Below are 21,876 nucleotides of genomic sequence, written 5' to 3' on the forward strand. Positions count from 1 at the left end.
CACCCAAATTAATCCATCATCCAATATCGCATCCCACTAAACAATGACTCACTCCCCAACATTCTGCTCAGTACCTGGTCCGTCTTTTATCCTCATCTGATCCTGGTATCATGGACCATGGCATTTAATGACTTCTCTCTTCCCTCTTCACTGAGCAAGGCTGAATTTTACAGCAGCGTCCCTTTGTTGGCCTGTCATATACCACCATTAATGCATCTACAGATACCCCTCAACTTATGCTGGGGTTGGGTTCTGCCCGATCCATCGTAAGTTGAAAACGAATACTGCTCGTAACATTTTTTTTTATAATTAAAATTTGAGTACATTTATTCCACACTGTAAAAAAAAACATTAATGTACAAAGCTGAAAGCACATGAGCATGGAGAATGTTTGAACCATTGAACTGAAAATCAGTTGCTAGATGGTGGGGATGCTAAAACAACAGGATCATCAATTTCACTTGTTTGCATGATCACTACAGAGACCGCAAGCATGGTTGAGTCAGCAATGAGAGAGCGTATGCTGTATGATACTCTTGCGTGATGCTGCCATTGCCAAGCATTGTGAGAGTATCAATCCATATATCGCAAGTGCGGGAACAGATGGGAATTTGAAATTGAAGTACAAATTTGAACCATCGTATCTTAAAAAAATCGCAAGTCAGACCATCGTAAATAGGGGAACACCTGTTTTCAATTGTCATTAGACACTGCTGGAAGCATTAGCTTTTCACTACAATGTAGTCACAGGTCAAGATTGTGAACTGACCCTCCCTCTCTGAATAGGATGCTAGGAAAGAAATTTGCCAATAATTTACCCTGTTGAGTTGGAATTAGGAGTTGAAATGCAAGTAAAACCAAGGAGAGATCAATTGCATCAATCATCCCTTGTTGAACAGTCCCTTTGGGTCTAGAGTGATTTGTTTCCACAACAGTTCAAAAGGTTCTAAGGTTTCCATGATCCACAGAGTCTGCTACTGTTAGTGCAGGTGGAGCTTGACGCAGCTGGGTGAGCTAACTGTGTCATTTAACAAAATTGAAAAACACAATGCTGGAGAAACTCAGCAGGCCAAACAGTGTCCTTTATGTAGCAAAGATAAAGATACATAGCCAATGTTTCGAGCTTGAGCCTTTCATCAAGGTGCGAGCAAAATGTAGGCAGGCACCTGAACTTACCTTGATGAAGGCTCAAGCCCAATATGTTGGTTAAGGACATTGCTTGACTTGCTAAGTTTCTCCAGCACTGTGCTTTAACTTCAATCACAGGGTCTGCAGATTTTCGTATTTTATTCTTGTACCATTGTGCAAACCTCCTAGTGTTTGGGCTTAATATTCATGTGGCTGCAGAACAAAAACAGGAAATGCTAGGAATATTCAGCTGGTCAGGAAGAAAAAAATGAATCAACATTTCAAGTCAGAGCCCTAAAGCTTAGACCTGTTGAATATTTCCAAGATTTGCTGTTTTTGTTTCAGGTTTCCTGCATCTGCATTATTCTTTTTTTAAATTTTCATCCGTGCACACCTGTCAGAGGGACTGAACAAATCGGTTACTTTCCCAGATGTTTCTCAATAAGTTTGAGCAGTCTTTGGTCAGAAGTTTCATGAGGCATTTTTGCAGGAAATTTTCAGGACCTCCTTTTCTGTCCTCATGGGAATTAGCGTGGAGTAGATTGCTTGCTTCAGGTACACAAATGATCTAGCCTGCACATCAGAAATGGTAAAGAGCTTACTGCTGGTGATGTTGGTCTGGGAGAGAACTCTGGGTTGGGAGGCCATGAGCATTGTGCTGGGCTTGAGTTCTTCATCAACAAACATTTGTTTTCACAGGCAGCCAAAGTCGACTGGCACATTTAAATTAATAATGTTGACTGCATCTTAAATGAAGACCTTCTCAATCCCCATCCCATAGCAGTTCCATGACAGTTCCCATGTTTCTTTCTCTAGTATTACTGATCATTTGCTATGAGGACAGCACAAAGTCAACATTTCCCACCATGTTGATGGAAGTAGAGAAATATTAATTTATCTTCTGCCTAAATGCTGTGAGATCTTGTCTGTCTTAGTGCTCTTGATTACTACATCCAATCACTGGCAATGTCCAATCCTGCAGATGGCCTTGGAGGATGATTGTAATCAGTTCTGCACATTGAAGAGCTGATTGCATCTGGGGTTTTTTTTGGCCAGGACGAGTGACAGGTCTGGGCTGGCTCACAGGCAAGTCCAAGAATATGGGTTGGATGGTGAGATCACCATTCCCATTTCACTGAGAAAGGAAAGAAATTGATAACCTCTGTTATCATTGCCACTTCTTGGAACAATAGCTGAAGATTTCCAGTCATCAGGGCTGGGTATATTGATGGATTGCTAATATATCCTTAGATTCCTTTTCAACACTAATACCATGATGGAGGTATTTTGAGGTTTTCCTGCAATAATGCTTGTGGTCTATCTGAATCTGCGATGAAACCATTAAATACAAAATATGAGCGTGAGGTAGGGAAAAATAGGGAGCCAGTTTACATAGGCCAGCACTACTCTGTGGGCTAAAGGGCCTGTATGGTGATTAGCCCAATCCTCTACTGTCCCAACACCCATGACTGTGTGCCTAGAGATAATTCAAATGCAATCTGCAAATTTGCCAACGACACCACAGTCATCAGCAGAATCACAGAGGGAAATGAGGGAGAAGGATGAGTTAGTTAAGTGGTGTCACAACAACGAACTGGCACTCAAGCTAAGAAACTGATTCTGGACTTCAGGAAGGGGAAGACGGGAGACCACAAACCAGTCCTCATTGAGCGATGAGCAGTGGAAAAGTTAAATGTTCAAATTCCTGGGTGTCAACATCTAGGAAGATCTATGATGGAGCCTTCATGTTGATACATTCATGAAGAAGGTTATACTTCGTGAAGAGTTTGAGGAGATTTGCAGATTTCTACAGGTGTACCATAGAGATCATGATGACTGGTTGCATCGCTGTCTGGTGTGAACGTGCTGATGCACAGGAAGAAAATCAGCCAGTGCCATCTTGGGCATCAGCCCTCACTCCATTAAGGACATCTACAGGAGGCAAAGCATCCTCTATCATCAAGATCCCTCACCACCAGGCCATGCCCCCTTCTCGCTGCTACCATCGGGAAGGAGGTAGGCACCCAAAGACAAACATCCAGTGGTGCAAAAATAGCTTCTTCCCCCTCCTCCATCAAATTTCCCTTCATTTTTAAAAATATTTTTCATTGAAATTTACAATTATACAAAAATAACTGTACAGTTATATGGTAGGATACGAATGCAGAAGAAGAAAAAAAAAATCCCATATGGTGAAAACCCCTTCCACTTAGCAAGGTTAAAAAAAAACTAACATGTGGATATCAAGTGACGAAAACTCGGATTACAGAGCATTGAAGTTTAGATCAGTCTTAAAACTTTAGATTATGGCAATGGTTCACGAAAGGACCTCACGTCTTGAAGTAATTAATATTTGAATCTTTATGGTTTCTTTACCTCCTACGTATTTGTGTGATCTCTTTTGATGAACTATGGATCTGGTCTCTCAGATCCTTGTGCACATTAATTGTATTCTTCCTCTTCCATTTGATCTCCTAAAGTGCAACAACTCACACTTTTCTGGATTAAATTCCATCTACATTTTTCTCTCCCATATCTGTGATTGATTTATATCTTGTTTTATTCTTTGATAGTCCCCACACTATTCACAACACCAAAAATCTTTGTGTCATTTGCAGACTTACTTGCCCTTCCATCTACTTTTTGATCAGATTATTTTACATATAAATAACTGTTTCAAACATTGATTTCTGTAGACTACCATTGTTTATGAACCTCCAGCCAGAATAACACCCTTCCACCATCACTCTTGATCATCTACGATCCATCCAATTCCAAATCCAAACAATCGGTTCACTTTGTACACCAGTTATACTGTGTACACCTTCTGGATCAGCCAACCATGAGAGACCTTATCAAATGTCATTATCTGTGGTAGCAAATGATACTTCATACTATACAGCAAGGGGAGCGGGTGGAAAGATGTCACCATTCTAGAATACGGTAAAACCCCTGGTATCCAACACCTATAGGGATTGGTAGATGCCAGATAAGTGAATTTTCCAGTCGTTTGAGATTGCATGTTGCATGATTGGTGAACTGACTGCTAGGAGGAGCCAATTTTCTTTCTTTTTCTATCTTTTTTATTGGTGGTTTGGAAAATAATAATAAAGTTGCATAAATATATATTATATAATGTTCAGGTCAAGATAAAATAAAATTATAGATAATAAACAACCTGTGTTTTATCCATGTTACTGATCTTTTTTAAAAAAGGAAAAAAAAACATCTATTACTAATCTGATTTCTAACCCCAACCTGAGCAATTGCTGAGAAAATCAACTATTAATTTTGATACTAATTGATTCAAAAAAAGGAAAAAATATAATAAAGACCAAAAATAATTGATTTGTAAATTTTGCAAATAGTTGAAAAAAGAACCAATTGTAAACTTCTGTATTTTTTTACCTTTTTATTTTCCGCAATTGTTTTGCTGGTTACTTGAGGCTGTTGGTTGCTTGAATTCTGGATAACAGGGGTCTTACTGTATACTGCAAAGATTTCTCGCAATAAATGCGACAGATCCATCATTTAGAAGTTGGATGGAATGAGTAAATTTAAAACATGTTACCGAAAATTCAGCTTCCAGTGCTTGCAAATTATTTGTAGCTTCTTTTAGTTGTTCCTTGTTTAGCACACAACCAGTGGTTTGTAGGTATTGCAGAGTAATTTCTCGAGGGGTAGAGACTGATTTAATGGGTTCTATATTTCCCAGGGCACTTACATCCAGTGTAAGGGAGACATTAGATCCTCTTCTAAATATTATAGAAAAAGAAAAAAAAATTCCATTAGTGGCTGTAAATTGAACCTATTTATACACATTTTTATACATAATTTGCATATAAAAGCTATGTTTTTTCACATTTTACAAAATGCTCATGATCATTTTCAGAAAGGTTAAACGCAATCAGGAAATGAGGCAGGAACAGCCCTGGAGGTGTGCCTGGCATCGCACTAGGAGGTAATAATCACAGCTGATGTCCAAGACCATTTCCATGTGTGCTGACAATAATTGCTTTGTCAAGATGCAACCTATCACCTGAGTTTATTACAAAGCCTGCCAAAAGTTGACAAAGGTTCCCAATGGAGACATCAATCTTTCACTCATTGATTCCGCTTCATCTTTTTCCACCTCTATCAGACTTCATTATTTCTATAAAGCATGCACCACAGTGCAAAATACAAAGATCAATGGCCCCTTGATGAGCCCTTAACGTACAGTCGCTTGGGGTTACTCTTGTCACAATTACAGGATACTGTTGATTTCCTGTGTATACATCTGGTCTGACCCTGTGCAGTCACCTCACAATGATAAAGCCAGACAGGACACTCAATGGTGCTCCAGTAAAAGATTGTCAAAGTGGAGATCAGTAGCCTTGCCCTCCTCGGCCTCCTCAGGAAGTGTAGGCACTGCTGCACCTTTCTGACTAATGAGGATGTGCCACGAGTCCAGGATATGGTGTCCTTTATATGCATGCCAAGGACTTTTGGGAGATCAAATGTAAAGAAATGTATATCGTTAATACCAGTACTTTTCACAGCACTGATGGGCAGAAGTGATCAGGGGGTTGGAGTCCATAGCTCCTGAAAGTGGCCAAGCAAATAATTAGCGTGACAAATATGGCATATGGTCTACTTGCTTTACAATTGAGTATAAGAGTAAGGAAGTCCTACTACAGCGTTATAAAACATTTTCTGGGCTGTATTTAGAATACCGTGTGCAACATTGTTGGTGTAGCAGTTAGTGCAACGCCAACAACCAGGACCAGAGTTTGAATCTCGCGCTGTCTGTAAGGAGTTTTATGTTCTCCTCATGTCTGTGAGGGTTTTCCTGGGGAGCTCAGGTTTCCTCCCACTGATCAAAACGTACCAGGGATGCAGGTTAATTGGGTGTAAATTGGGCGGCACGGGCTTGTGGGCTGAAATGGCCTGTTACCGTGCTGTATGTGTAAATTTTTAAAAAATCTGGTCACCCCAATTACAGGAATGCAATGGAATTTTTGGAAAGGGCACTGGAGAGATTATTGAACTGTAAAATGATGTTGGGTAAATGGGTTGTTTTCTCTGGAGTGTGAGAGGCTGAGGGGAGAACGAATAAAAACGCAAGCTTATGGGCCAGAAGGGTCTTGCTACCATGCTGTATCTCTAAATTAAAATGGATAAAATTATGAGAGTCATAAACTAAATAGATGGGGTAAAAAAATGCCCTATATAGAGGACATGCATTTAAATTGTGGGGTGAAATGGGGAATGGGGGTAGTGTCTAAAGTTTCTGGGACAAGTTTTTTTTTTACACAAATGTGGTGGGTGCCTGCTATGGGCTGCCAGGGTCAGTGGCAGAAACAGATATGATCCTAGCTTTTAAAAGGCACATGACTTTGCAGGGAATGGAGGAATATGTATCATGTTTTAATTTAATGTTTTAATTTAATGTTTTAAAATTTTTTTTAAATGTTTTTAAAAATTTAAAAAATGTTTTAAAAAAATTTTTAAAAATGTTTAAAAAATTTTTAATTTAATGTTTTAATTTAATTTAGGGATCACGTTTGGCACAGACATCATGCGGTCCCATTTCATATTCTATGTTCATTTCAAGCCTGCCAAAACTTCTTTTAAGGAAATAAAAAAAGTCTGGGTTTATTCCTTGTACCTTGGAGCTGACAATAAACTTGAATTTACTCGTGATCTTCAGTTAATTATTCTCAGTGGTAGGAGAAACAATGCATCGGATTCTGTGATGAAATGAATTGTTCATAATTGAGACTCCAGCATGGGTCTTTGCAGATGCATACACCATGCCAATGTGAAAATAACCTTTCATGCCAAAAGATGATTTGTTTCACTCTCTGACTGTGATCTTTGGTTCTAGACTCCTCAGACGTATACTCCCCTCACCCAGCTTATGGAGCTGAAATTATTTGGTACGTTTCATTCACAGAATCATAGAGTATCCCTTTTATTTTACACCTATTCTTCTCTCACCTCGCCCATTTTATTCTCTGCACTTTCTCATTGTGTCCTCCAGATTCTGCCACTCACCTCCAAACTGTAGGAATGAAAGCAAAGCACCCATAGGTCACTGGCATAGGTGCAAACTGCTCACAGACAACACCAGACATCGCAATTGACCCTGGGTCGATGAAGTTTTAAAACATCAACTCTACAAGTATATCTGCAAGATCTATTGTGCCTTTTTCCATGAAGACGAACAAAAATTGATGATTTAATTTTTTCTCCCATTTTGGTCTGTAAATGATCCACATTTACCCTCACTGGTCTTATTGTCATATATTTCATAGCTATTTGCTCATATTTCATCTTCCCTTTATTACTAATTCTTGAGCTCTAACATACCCCTAATCTTCAGATATATTGCTCTTTCCAGCAAATTTATTATCCCCTTCCTTTGATTTGATGTCACCTGCTTATTCCTCTGTCAGTCACAGATGGATGACTTTTCTTGATCTGTTTTTCTGCATATCACATATTTATTTAAATGCTGGTCACTACACTGTTCTGCCGTGTTACCTGTTAATATAGGTTTTTAATCAATCAAAGCTAACTGGCTCCTCAAACTTTCATAGTTTCATTTGTTTAGATTTAAGGTCCAAACTACAGCACTTAAATAATCAGTGTAAAATTCTTTCTGTTAGTCTTCCTTAAAGGCACCTTTACCCCAATCACGAATCAACGCTTACTCATTTACTAAAACCACATCAAAAATAACTATTTGCCTTTTATTTTTTTCTTCAACATGTTTAGTTAGAAAAACATTTAGGGATTTATCCTCTATCTTTTTACTACTTATTTGGTTCATCCAGTCGAAACGTAGATCATTATGTCCCATTGTGTATGAAACATGCACCAATTTTCTGATTTATGCCAAAAAAACTTGTTATTGTTTGGAAGCTTCTAAGTAACACTTGTTAATGTTTCCTGCCCTTATTATTTTATGGTGTTTCTTAGCTGAAACAAACATTTTTAATTGCACATCATGGTCTGCTGAGCTAGGATCATATTTCACTACCCTCATATCGTTTTTTCCCATCCTATCTAAAAGTCTTTGACTTTTGAATGTTCAACTTCCATATTCAGTTACCCTGCAGTTGGGATTAACCTCAGCTTAAAGTTACACTTGAAAAAGGGGTCAACGATGATCCACAATTTATTAATCCATATTTTGGTTATAGTAAATCCTTCCCGGATTTACTTAGATTGACTCATTTCGCTGAGCAGTCACCTTCTTAGAGTAATATCATCCAGCGCTTCTTGATGTCTGCATGGCAGTGGAATATTTTGTAACATGAAAGGAAAATATTTCCATGAAACTTTTGTGCAAAAGTGGGAATGGTGCAGGTATGTATTTTGTTAACTCTTTCTCAAATCTAGCTCTGGGGTGATCACTTTAGCATTTTGCTTGACTTGCGGCTGAGCAGATTAATATCTAAAAAAATGTTTTCAAGTTGTGTCCAATCTTGGAAACAAGCACTAAATATCTGATGTAGCAGAAGCTATCTTTCCGAAATTCAGTTCAATTGAAATCAATTTCTGAAACATATTACACTGTGCAAAATTTACAAGATGTTATATAGTCGAGGACAATTTCAATATTGGTGCAGTAAAATCTCTGCTATCTGGAATTCAAGCAAGCAGCAACCTCAAAAAAAATTGCCAAAAATAAATGAGTAAAAAATACAAATGTTTAAAATTGGCACACCTCACCATTAGTTCTCCATTCACACAACATGTAGTCTCAAGCAACCAGAAAACTCACTGATCCAGTATCTACCAATACCCATAAGGGCAGGATACCAGGGGTTTACTGTATCTTGAAAATTAATGCATCCTAATGTGATGCCTTGGATAGGCAGTACAGAAGATACTCTGGTCTCAGGGCGAATTGCAAAATATCAAGCATTATGGAAAAAAAATCACATTAGAGCTTTATCTCTACAATACCAACATGGACAACTTTCAAATATTGCTTTATTGAAATGCTGAATTCCGGGAATATGGTCAGATCTTAACAAATCTCTTTCCATGACAGCCACAGATAAGCTGTAGACAAGCATGCTTGGAGGAGAGGTGCAAAAGCATTTGCTTGTCTGGTGTGTGTGACCAGATCTCATGTCCTCATCCATGTCATATTGTGTGGACCTATTTCATTGTGAGGAATGGGCTGATCAGTCTTTCAGATGTTGCTACATCTTGGGTTGAAGGACTCAACATAAAAAAAAACATTAAACATCAATGTCACATTGAAGACCTGTGTGACCATTTACATCTCTTTGCTGATCTGCTATCAGGTTTGTTCCTTGTTCTTATGCGACTGATGCAGAGTTAAGCTCCAATTTATGCTGAAAATGGCTGCTGTGTGTGGGATGACATTATCAGGTTTGCATCTGACACAAGAAAAACATCAGACCGTAAGTAGCGAGGTCACTTTATCACTGGTGGCTTTGGAGCTGGAAGTGCAAACCAACTGAGGCAAAACTATTCTTTCATGCAATTTGAACATTAAAAAGATGCATTTCCCCACTTTTCTAAACTCTAATGTCTTGCATTGCATTGAGGAAATAAATCTCAACATTTTACTCATTAGAATTATCTCTGCAAAAAATGGTAAGTTCATAATTTTATTTCAAGTGCAATGGTATAGAAAATTCTGCTTTTTGTTTCAAGCTAAATTATTTTGTGTGGGGCCCATTACTAGATCCATGATCAGAGCAATATTATTTAACTGCATTCAGAAGCTTTAAGCGCATAATTTAAAAACACCTATTCTATTTCTGAAATTCAATTCCACTGAAGTCAGTGGAATTGAATTTTAGAAGTGGGGTAGAATGCACACAGCAGAACATGGTTATCACCAGATATGTGGAATGTGGAACACACACACACACACACACACACAATTGTGCTCAAAATGATCCCACTTGACAGTCAGTGGAATTTCACATACTAAGCAGGCATGCAAATATATTATCATTTCACCCTAAAAATATGATTGATATAATTACCCAGCACTGTTTCCTAATGTGTGGGAAAACAACAGATTGTTTTTGTCATTTTAATTATGACATAAATAGATGAATTGACATGTAGGATGCTTCCCTGCTTTTCTTGAAATAATGGAAAGACAGTTTGCTACTTTTGGTCTTGCATCAACCTAAAACACCAAACAGGGCCGTTGTTTCACATTTATTTTTCAAGACACCATCTTTGACTGTCCATCTATCTGATTGGAATCTCTTGGTGTGGTTTTTAGCTATCTAGTCTCCAAAAGGAGATTGGGAACCACAGGCAAATATGTTCCTATTTGTGCCAGATACCATGTATTTTAAGAAGATTAACCGTTTGCTACTGATCATTGTTGAGTGCACTTGAATCATATATAAAGAAAAATGTTATATTTATGATTTTTTTCAACTTTAGTATTTAACAAAGTTATGGAACAATATCTAATACAGTAATTACTAATCATTTGTTAAGACTCTTTGTTACTTGGGAGGCTTCTTAAATAACGTAGAGGTGCAAGATTCAAATAACAAGAGATTTAACTTACTGATGACTTCCACCATCTCAGGAAACTGTTCACACACACTCATTTACATGTACGTACACCCCACAGTGGTGTACTACAGTTACTACAGAGAGAAGGGTGTATTCTTACATGATCACAAAGTAGTTCACATTATCCTGACTATATAACATAATTGTTCCCAACTAAACTCGACTTCACATGATCAGCAGAATGCCAATGTAACAAGTATTATTTTTTTCTGTTCATGTACTTTGAGATTTGAATTAATTTTTATGCAGAACTTAATAGCCTTAGCTCTTTATCAGATTCAATATTAATCTTAAATGAAGAGCAGGCCTGCTTACCTCTTGCATTATATTCCCAAGATGGGTTTAATTCAAATATAGCGGCTTTGTTTTCTTGATGGTATCATTGATTTTTCATTGTGAAGGCCACAAAAAAAATCTTAAATATAGATTTAGTGCAGGGAATAATTCACTGTAGCACTGGAACAGAATAAGCTTAAGACTGATTGTTTGCCTGAATCGATAATCAATATAATAACAATTCTATCTATCTATCCATCCAGTGTATGAGAGAGAGAAAATTCTCAGCAGTAAAAACCTATTGGCATTGTTCGCCTATACTAGAGAACAACCAGGTGCAGCAGGCGGTGAGGAGGGGGAATGGTATGTTGGCATTCATAGCAAGAGGATTTGAGTACAGGATTAGGGAGATCCTGCAGCAGCTGTATCGGGCCTTGGTGAGACCACACCTGGAGTACTGCAAGCAGTTTTGGTTGCCTTATCTGAGGAAGGATATCCTTGCCTTGGAGGGGGTGCAGAGAAGGTTCACTAGGCTGATACCAGGGATGGAGGGACTCGCATATGAAGAAAGGTTGGATAGACTAGGCTTGTATTCTCTGGAATTTAGAAGATTGAGGGGGGATCTTATAGAAACATAAAATTCTTAAAGGTTTAGATAGACTAGATGCAGGAAGGTTGTTTCCAATGCTGGGAAAAACCAGAACCAGGGGCCATAGTTTAAGGATAAGGGGTAAGTTTTTTTAGGACTGAGATGAGGAAAAATTTCTTCTCTCAGAGAGTGGTAAATGTGTGGAATTTTTTGCCACAGGAAGTAGTTGAGGCCGGTTCCCTGCCAATATTTAAGTGTAGGTTAGATTTGGCCCTTGTGACCAAGGTGATTAGGGGGTATGGGGAGAAGGCAAGAACTGGGTACTGAGCAGCCATGATCATAATGAATGGTGGTGTAGGCTTGAAGGGCCAAATGGCCTACTCCTACACCTATTTTCTATGTTCGATGTTTCTACCCTCTTGCTATCTTTCCTGTGTCATTGATCAGTCTTCCATGTTGAGAAGTGAAAGAAACATTTTTCAGAAAAACAGTCAACTGACAGTCCTGTTTTTCAGAGAAAATGAAATGTATCTGTTATGGTTTAGTGGTAGCACATTATTCAGGCCACACATATTGTCGCAGCTCTGCCCATTGTAGACTAATATATATATATATATATATATATATATATATATAAAAAACCTCAATGTGACAAATCTTTATGTCATTCTACCCAATGGCAATGCCAGTCCCAAATTCATAATGTTGCATCTACAGCTATGATTCCACACCAATTCTATCCACTAGCATGTCAAATGGCAGTGGGCTAAAATTCCACTCTCTGCAATGCATAGAAGAGCTTGCCTGGGCATGGCCCACGAGGCACATTATTAAACTAATAATTCGGCTGTGATCACATTGCAGTTTGTGGGACCTGGCCAATGTGGTTCATGTATTACAACAGTGCCTCAAAGTGCTTCATACATGAATGTGAGATTTTCCATATACATTCTTTGGATAGAATTTTGTGGCGTAAAGTGGCGTCTCTTGTTTGCTGTGCTCTACGAGTGCATGATCTAGGTGCACCTGCCACCTCCAATCTAATTTCCATATACTTTCCCATTTGGCTTTTTGATTTCAATTTTGAGTAAATTGAATTTAATGGTGGTCTATTGTTTTCTTGTCACGTTACTGAAATATAGTGAAAACCTTTCTTTTGTGTGCCATCTGAGGAACTCAACTCACACAACAGTAGTAATATAACCAATATATAAACAAATAAACAAGATGAAAGAATAGGAAGTGGAGTTTCCAATAGTCAAATAGTGCAAGGTGCAGAGAAAAACAACAGAGAGAGAAAAGTACAGTTACAAAATACAGTGCAATGGCATATTTTTGCCATTGTGAGGTTCATTTAAGAATCTGATGACAATAGTTAAGGGGTTGTGTTTTCAGGTAGATGTATATTTTGCCCAGCGGAAGAAGAGAGTATGATAAAGGGAGGATGAATCCTTTAATATGTTAGTAGTTCTCCCGAGACAGCAGAAGGTACAAGGGAGGGTGGGTTATCTGACAGCCTGAGCTGCGTTTACCACTCTCTGCAGTTTCTTAATGCATTCCTGGCTCCAATAAATCTTCAAAAATATATTTAATAATCCATGCCTTTATTTGCCTTCAAATTTGTATAGTGTGTAATTTTACATTTATTTTTTAAACTTGCAGGACTGGCAATTCCGAAAACGCTGCTAATCAGCCTGTATCGTTGTCTCATCCTCAGCTCGTGCTATCCCAACTCACAACTTATAACTCACACCAAAACTTACTCACTCATCACCTCTGTATTCATTGGGGCAACAGGAGTTCCCAGTCAAGTTCAAATTTATTGTCAGAGTGTGTACAGTTGTCAGTTTAAAAATTTCTTGGATTTTTTTCTGGGTCTCTCTGAGGTTTCTGCTTCTCAGTTTGAGTAAGCCTACAGTTCTTAACCTCTTTCTATGCTAGTTGAAGTTCAAGTTTATGATTATCTGATTATACAAGTACAACTTGAGGAAACTGTTCTCTGGTCCTCAGTGCAAAAAAAACCATTCAAACGCACATCCAGACATAACACTCGTACAGCCAATTGATGTATGTGGAGTACAGTACGTGTACATATATAAAACTAAATAAATATAGTTTAATTAATAATAGTCTTGGAGTGTTTGTTTGAGTAGTCCATTTCAGTTGTTCAAAAGCCACACTGCCCATGGGAAGAAGCAGTTTCTCAGCCTTGTGGTTAAATTTTAAATATAGACATAAGAGCATGATTACAGGCCCTTCTGGCTCACGAGCCTGTATTGCCCAATTACACCTAATTGATCCACAACCCTGGCAGGTTTTGAAAAGCGAAGAAAAACGAAGCAGCCAAAGGAAATCCACGCAGACATGGAGAGAATGTATGAAAACATTTCATATAGCTCGTGGATTCAAACACTGGTTACAATGTTGCACCAACCTTAATGGTAATTGTGTCGCCTACTAGTGTTCAGCCTGCAATATTCTTATATCTCGTTTCTGACTAGACTAGCTGAAAGATGCTGTGTGCAGATTTTGAGAGCCCTCTTCAAACAACGATTCCAGAAGACCGCATCGATTGGGGGGGTGGTGGTCGGGAGGGGGGTGGGGGAAAGGGAGACTCCATAGATCCTCTCTGCTGCTCTTTTGGTCCTATAGATTGACCTCTGATCCAGTGCTCCACAGCAACTGTACCACACTGTGATGAAGTCAGCCAGGACACTCCCAATAGAGTTCCTGTAGAACTTTAACAGGATGGTGACTAGTAGCCTTGCCCTCCTTAGTCTTCTCAGAAAGTACAGCTGCTGTTGCACTTTGTGACAAGTGAGGAGATTTAATTTGACATTTTTGGATGAAAATTTAACTGCCTAATAGCATGCTCAATAATTTTCTCCCTAAATATTTCTTCCACAGATGTTGTCTGACCTTGCTGTGTCCCTAGCATTTTTTTGTTTTTGTTTTTATGGTTCTCTGGTTCAGATTTCCTGCATCTGAAGTCTTTTAATTTTCATTAACTCCCTCCTTGTCTGGTTTGATGCCAAATTTGGTTGATGTGTTGTACTTTAGAATGTTTTATCTCATTAATGACTCCAGACAAGTGTGTACTGTGTAAAATGAAAATCTTGTGGTGGTTGAATAAAGTTGTGAATGAATTTTTTGATGGAAGTGAGGTAAGTACTTAAAGACAAAACAATGGAATGATACTATACTTCATGTACAAAAGTCAAAGATCACCGTGCATCTGGAGTAACTTTTGTCTGTTGAAGAATCTCAAGACTAGCACTTACAGCATTAACAAGAAGAAACTTTTTTTTGAGAAATCCGCACCACCCACGCGTGGAAATGGTCAGGTTGAGCAACCGCCCACGCAGGAGATGTAACTGTTTCAGGAACTAGAACAACTTGTTTATTAGGAATGAGGCTAAACCAGTGGGTCTCAAACTTTTTCTTTCCACCCACAAACCACTTTAAGTATTCCCTATGTCATAGGTGTTCTGTGATTAGTAAGGGGTTGTTGCTTAAGGTGGTATGGAGTGGGAAGGGAAGGTTGAGAATCACTGCTCTAGACCCAATAGTTATTGAAATATTTTTGCTTGAGAAAAAAATGGTCATTGGCCCATTTCGAGTCAATTAGGTACAGTTTTCAACCTTTTTCTTTCCACCCACATACTACTTTAATTATTCCCTATGCCATAGGTGCTCTGTGATTAGTAAGAGATTACTTAAGGTCATATGTGGGTGGAGAGAAAGTTTGAAAACCACTGTTTTAATCGTCCCTAATTGATTCATTATGTGCATGGTTTCAGAACTCCAAAGGAAATGGGCCAGTGGCAATTTATCTCAAACAAAATATTTCAGTAACAATTGGGTCTAGAGCAGTGATTCTCAACCTTCCCTTCCCACTCACATCCCGCCTTAAGCAATCCCTTATTAATCACAGAGCACCTATAGCATAGAGATTATTTAAGGTGGGATGTGAGTGGAAAGAAAAAGGTTTGAGAACCACTGGGCTAAACAATACTAGATTTTGCCAATTTTGCCAATCACCCAGATTGTTTCAAGAGGTAAGTAATATCTTAAACATGTGAAGGAAGGTATCAGCTTTATTCTAAATGATTGGTTCAAATTATGTTTATATATGGTTACTAAAAGTGTATTATGTATTTATGCCTGCAAAGGCTTTCATTTATATCATATTAATGCATAGTCTAAGATCAAGAATATTTTGGGAATATGCAAATTCAAGGAAGGAAAGCACTTGAATAAAGGTTTTTATTTTAAAAAAAGGAAAAGTTAATTCAGATTTACTTTCATTGCAAACTAAATCATCAAATTTGCTTTTATGGGAATGCAACGATGATGGAAATAAATTAGGAACATGCTGACGTTTTGTTGGAAGCTACAAATGGAGTAAATCACTGAAGTATAATGGTATTTAAAGCAATCAGGACTGGATTCCTGGGTTGAATTACATAATGCAAACCCATTTCAAATTTAGATAATAATGAAAGTATTAAAACCTGAACATCTCAGGGGAAATATTTCTGTTTGAATTCTGCTTCTTGAGTATATAGAGAGCTGACATTTGTTAAATTTCATGCAATAGGAATGAATAACATGCATTAATGATTAAAATACAGTCTGTTCCAATTAAATATTTCTTTAATATGTCTGTCATTGTAATTGTGTTTAGTTATGATTGGATCATGTCTTGGAATTAAAAGCGTATTTGTCATACCAAAATTATTTCAATTGTTCTCATCACAGTAAGCAGGAACAAAATAATCAGGAATGTTTTCAGAGTTTTGTCCCATAAGTGAATAACATTTAATCTCATGAGAAAGTGAACTCCCGTTGCTCTTGTAATATTGCAAATGTAAACTGAGGTGTGGAAACAGAGGGGTAGAAACAGAGCTGGAGAGACAGAGGTGGGGAAACAGGTGTGGAACTCCTGTTGCTCTTGTAATATTAAAAATGCAAACTGAGGTATGGAAACAGAGGGGTAGAAACAGAGGTGGAGAGACAGAGGTGGGGAAACAGGTGTGGAACTCCTGTTGCTCTTGTAATATTGCAAATTGTCACTGGTATATTACTGAAGTCCTTGAAATGTTTAACAGAACCTTGCATATTTATAAAATGTGTTTTTTCATGAAGTAGGCTTATCATAGGGAAAGTTATCTTAAGGAAATGATGTCAATTTAAAAGTAATTAATAGTTTTAAAAGGCAAAAGTGGACTTTGCAATAGAAGCAACAGTAAGGGGAGATGTCAGTAGTATGTAAATTATTTGAAGGATTTCTGAGAGATAGGATATATAGTTATTTGGACTGTCACCAGCTGATTAAAGACAGTCAGCATGAATTTGTGGACAGTAGGTTGTGTTTAACAAATCTTGTAGAGTTTTTTGAGGAAGTAACCAAGAATGCTAACGAGGGAAAGGCTGTGGATGTTGTCTATGTGGACTTTAGTAAGGCCTTTGACAAGGTTCCACATGAGAGGTTGGTGCAGAAGATTAGGACATTAGGTATGCATAGAGAGGTTGCAAACTGGATTCAAAATTGGCTTGCTGGAAGAAAACAGAGTGGTGGTGGATGGTTACCTCTCAGACTGGAGGTCTGTGTTGAGTGCTGTGCCTCAGACATCTGTGTTGGGACAATTATTGTTTGTTATCTATCTATACATAAATATATGTCTAGATGTGACCTCGATGACAATGTGGTGAATTGAATCAGCAAGTTTGCTGATGACATAAAGATAGAATTGTGAGGAAGATTTTCAAAGCTTGCAGAGGGATCTGGACCAGCTGGGAAATTGGGCCAGTAAATGGCTGATGGAATTTAATGTAGATGTGTGAGGTGTTGCAATTTGGAAGAGCGGATCAGGGTAGGATGTACACAGTAAATGGTAGGCCATTGAGGATTGCGGAAAGGCAAAGTGATCTGGGAATACATGTACATTGTTCCCTGAAGGTGAGTCGCATGTGGACAGGGTTGTAAAAAAAGCATTTGGCATCCTAGACTTCATAAATCAAAGTATTGAGTATAGAAGTTGGGATGTTATGTTGAAGTTATTCAAGTCATTAGTGAGACAACACTTAGAATATTGTATGCCATTCTAGTCACCCAGCAGCAGGAACGATATCAATAAGATTGAAAGAGGGCAGAGAAGGTTTAGGAGTTGAGTTACCAGGAAGGATTAAATAGGTTAGGACTTTATTCCTTGTAATGAAGATGGATGAGGGGAGACTTAATAAAGGTTTATAAGATTATGAGGGGTATAGACAGAGTAGATGTGAGTAGGATATTTCCGCTTAGAATGGGGGAGATAAATAAGAGAGATCATCGCTTTAGGCTGAAAGGGGAAAGCTACAAAGGAAACGTTATGGGAAAGTTTTTCACTCAGAGAGTGGTAGGAGTGTGGAATGAGCTGCCATCTGATGTAGTGAATGCGGATTCAATCGAGTTTTAAAAATAAATTGGATAAATATATGGATAGGAGAGGTCCGGAGGATTATAGAATGAGAGCAGGTCAGTGGGGACTAGCTAGTTTTATTGGTCAGCATAGACCAAGAAGGGTCAAATGGCCTGTTTTTCCTTTGCTGCAACGTTCTACGGTTCTAATAAAAGTTTTGGTTAAATATTGGAATTATTAAGAAGAAATTGTTGAATTATTGGGGTGGCATGGTTAGTGTAGCGGTTAGCGCAACACTGTTACAGGGCCAGTGACCTGGGTTCAAATCCAACACGGTCGGCAAGGAGTTCATACATTCTCCCCGTATCTGCGTGGGTTTCCTCTGGGTGCTCCTATTTCCTCCCACCCTTCAAAATGTATGAGGTTGTAGGATAATTGGGTGTAATGCGGTGGGCGGGGATGTGGGGAAGGGTCTCTTACCACACTGTATATCTTTAAAAAATGGAGGAGCAATGGTAGAGAGCTTCAAGTGGCAGAAAGCATGATCGAAAGTAAGACTTATTAGATGGTAGGTTAGGGGTGAAGACAGATACTTAAGAACTTGAATTCAGCTGAGGAGAACAGTTACAGTTTCTACTCTAATTTACTTGCAGGAACTTCAGGGGCAGAATCTATTATCTGTCCTTGATATTAGCAGTATTGAAATGTTAAAAGTCAAAAGGTAGTTATGAATCAATTGTTTTGATGTATTTTGTAGTCACATGGGAAACAGAGCAGATGAGGATGGCAGCATTTCTTCATTGGATGACATAGGTAAGCCAGATGGGTTTTTATGACAAGCAATGGTTTCATAGTTATTATAAACAATACAATATTTTTTTCCCCCCAGGTGTTTACTTGTTTCCCAGGTGCTGTAGTGGATTAGAACTCATGGCTCTGGACCAGGTTTAGAATCACAGTACCATTGGAAAAGTAGACAATATGAAAGGATCCATTTGGTCTATTATATAAACTAATCCCATCTTCTATCTAGTACCAGGCCTGCCACCCTGGTCAAAATTCTTCAAGCAGTTATAATTATCATTTTAAGGTGATGAACCTTTCTGCTCTGTTAGTCTCTGATATTCAGTCCTGGTTAGGTCCATTTTGCAGGAGATTACAGTTGATTAGAGCTTCAGCATAGCATGTCAGCTCATATAACTTAGGTTCCATTGCATAATGTCATTTGAATAACTATATTGCTATTCTAGCCATTCATATATCCCTGAAGTAATTTCTCTCAAGTGAAGATTTGACATTTTTCTGTTTGACTGGCTAATAATTATTTGGTGAAATGGTGTCTTCTTATGTTGTGAATGCCGAAGAACTGCAGTCATAAAAATTATGCATCTATTTTAATATGGACCATGATATTATTTGGAAGCATTTTATTCAAGTAAGGTCTTAACAACTGTTAACTTTTGAAATGTTTAATTAATCTGAAACATGGATTAGAAAGAAAGGAAAGCAATGGTTCATCCGGTGGGGTCCCCCCCCCCCCCCCCAATACATTAAGACTTCTTTTTAATTTGTTATCTTATTTAATTTTGTGGCATGTCCTTTATTGTTTATCCATGCTTCTAGATTCACCACCAAAGTAATACTTCAGAAGTGAGGCTCTCTCTTCAAACATCGCCGTTCTTCACTTACACATTTTCTTTCAGATTAGTTATGAAAAGACCAGCTAATTAAGTTATTGAGTGAATGAGCCAAGTAGGATATATAGTTCAAGTTCATTTATTATCATCTGATTGCACAAGCACCACCTGACAAAACCGCATTTTCCTGCACATATGATACAAATGTGATCTGAGCTGAGATTGGTTTCCTCAACTGATACGATAATTGGCCATATTTGAATAGATCCAAAACTTAGAATTCAATAGCATGCACCTAAGTGGGACCCTAATGCCTTATTGCCTTGATGAAAACAGTATTGAACCTGGATCAACTGTGATCCAGCCGTGCTATCTTTCAATAACCCTTCTGACAGAGACATGTAAAGAGATGAGCAAAGCTAGCAATGTTCTCGTAGCAGAGAAAGCAAAGAAGAAATGAGGTAGTGTTCAAAATTAATCATTGTTTTAATGCAATAAATGTGAATTGTTCTGATAAGAAAACAGATTTAAGGCTGGCAACATGACCAGAGAGTTGTGAAATTTACACAAAATTGCTAGAGAAACACAAGTCATCCAGTGTTCTTTATGTAGCAAAGATGAAGATGCATGACCATCATTTTAAGCTTCATCAAGATATGAGTGAAAACCAGATAGGAATCTGAATGAAATGGTGGGGGTGGAGAATAGGCCCACAGGCAAAAAGTCATAAGTTGATATGCGTGAGCGGTAACAGGAGGAGGGGGAAGCTCTCTGGAGAGGAGAGGGGGTGGAGACCTGGAGAAATGAGACATAGATGGGGAAGAGAAGGAGCAGGAGAGTGGCATAAAGGAAACCAAATAAGTTGATGTTAATGCCATCCAGTTAGAGAGACACCAGACAGAATATTAGGTGTTGCTCCTCCAATTTGTGGGTGGCCTTGGTTTGGCAGTGCATGAGGCCATGGACACAGATGTCAGCATTGAATGGGGTGTGGAATTCAAATGGTTGTTATTGGGAGATCCCAGCTGTTGCAGTGGACAGAGCGAAGTTGCTCAGTGTAATTATCTCCCAGTCTGTGTCCAGTCACTCCAATGTAGAGGAGACCACAATGCGAACATTGAATACAATAGATGACTCCAGCAGATTCACAAATGAAGTATTGCTTCTCTTGGAAGGATCGTATAGGGCCTTGAATGGTGATGAGCGAATAGATGTGAATGAAATTGCAGTATTTCCTGCAGTCATAGGGGCAGGTACCAGTGGGTGATTAGTGAGAAGGGATGAGCAGAAGAAGGAGTTGTGGAGGGAGCAGTCCTTGCATAAGGAGGAGAGGGTACATGTGTCTAGTGGTGGGATCACATTGTAAGTAGCAAATGGCAGAAGATAATATATTGGTAGTGGAGACTGGCGAGATGGGAGGTGAGGGCAAGGGAAATCAAGGGACCGAGGGGGCCAGGGAAGATCTGCAGGGAATGGAGTTGTGCATAAGGACTGAGATTATGGTTGTAGAGAGGAAACCACATTATTTGAGGAAGGGGGACATCTGGAATAGAAGACCTCATCCTGGGGGCAGATGTGACCGAGATGGAAGACTTGAGAGAAAGGAATAGAATCCTTACGGGGACATGGTGTGAAGAGATAGTTGTGGAAGTTGGTGGATTGGTAGAAAACATTTGCTTCCTTAGATGGAGACAGAGAGATTGAGAAAGGGGAGTGTGTTCCCAGAGATGGACCAAATGAATTTGAAGTCAGGGTGAAAGTTGGCATGAAAGGGAACATGAGGCAGCACCAATTTAGCAGGGGAAGAGTTGAAGATCCTTGCTTGTGTAGGCTTTTAGCATGGATAGCTCTCTTCTTTCTTCTCTTCTTTCTTCTTTGGCTTGGCTTCGCGGACGAAGATTTATGGAGGGGGTAAAAAGTCCACGTCAGCTGCAGGCTCGTTTGTGGCTGACCAGTCCGATGCGGGACAGGCAGACACGATTGCAGCGGTTGCAAGGGAAAATTGGTTGGTTGGGGTTGGGTGTTGGGTTTTTCCTCCTTTGCCTTTTGTCAGTGAGGTGGGCTCTGCGGTCTTCTTCAAAGGAGGCTGCTGCCCGCCAAACTGTGAGGCGCCAAGATGCACGGTTTGAGGCGTTATCAGCCCACTGGCGGTGGTCAATGTGGCAGGCACCAAGAGATTTCTTTAGGCAGTCCTTGTACCTTTTCTTTGGTGCACCTCTGTCACGGTGGCCAGTGGAGAGCTCGCCATATAATACGATCTTGGGAAGGC

The 21,876-nt window shown here is 38.9% G+C and overlaps 1 protein-coding gene across 8 annotated transcripts in view; it reads right to left on the minus strand.

Annotated features, from left to right (window-relative positions):
• Nucleotides 1-21,876, minus strand: part of LOC138765038 (receptor-type tyrosine-protein phosphatase R-like) — a 64,283-nt gene that overhangs the window by 20,618 nt on the left and 21,789 nt on the right. For 7 of the 8 annotated variants that reach the window (XM_069941688.1, XM_069941692.1, XM_069941693.1 and 4 more), the window contains one exon: nt 4,700-4,883. In XM_069941688.1, coding sequence (XP_069797789.1) covers nt 4,700-4,883 — 184 coding nt within the window. Of the gene's footprint in view, nt 1-4,536; nt 4,680-4,699; nt 4,884-21,876 lie in introns of those variants that run through there. The other variant, XM_069941694.1, reaches the window with a different exon arrangement.

This window comes from Narcine bancroftii, chromosome 5 (assembly GCF_036971445.1).
Source record: "Narcine bancroftii isolate sNarBan1 chromosome 5, sNarBan1.hap1, whole genome shotgun sequence".
Lineage (NCBI taxonomy): Eukaryota > Metazoa > Chordata > Chondrichthyes > Torpediniformes > Narcinidae > Narcine > Narcine bancroftii.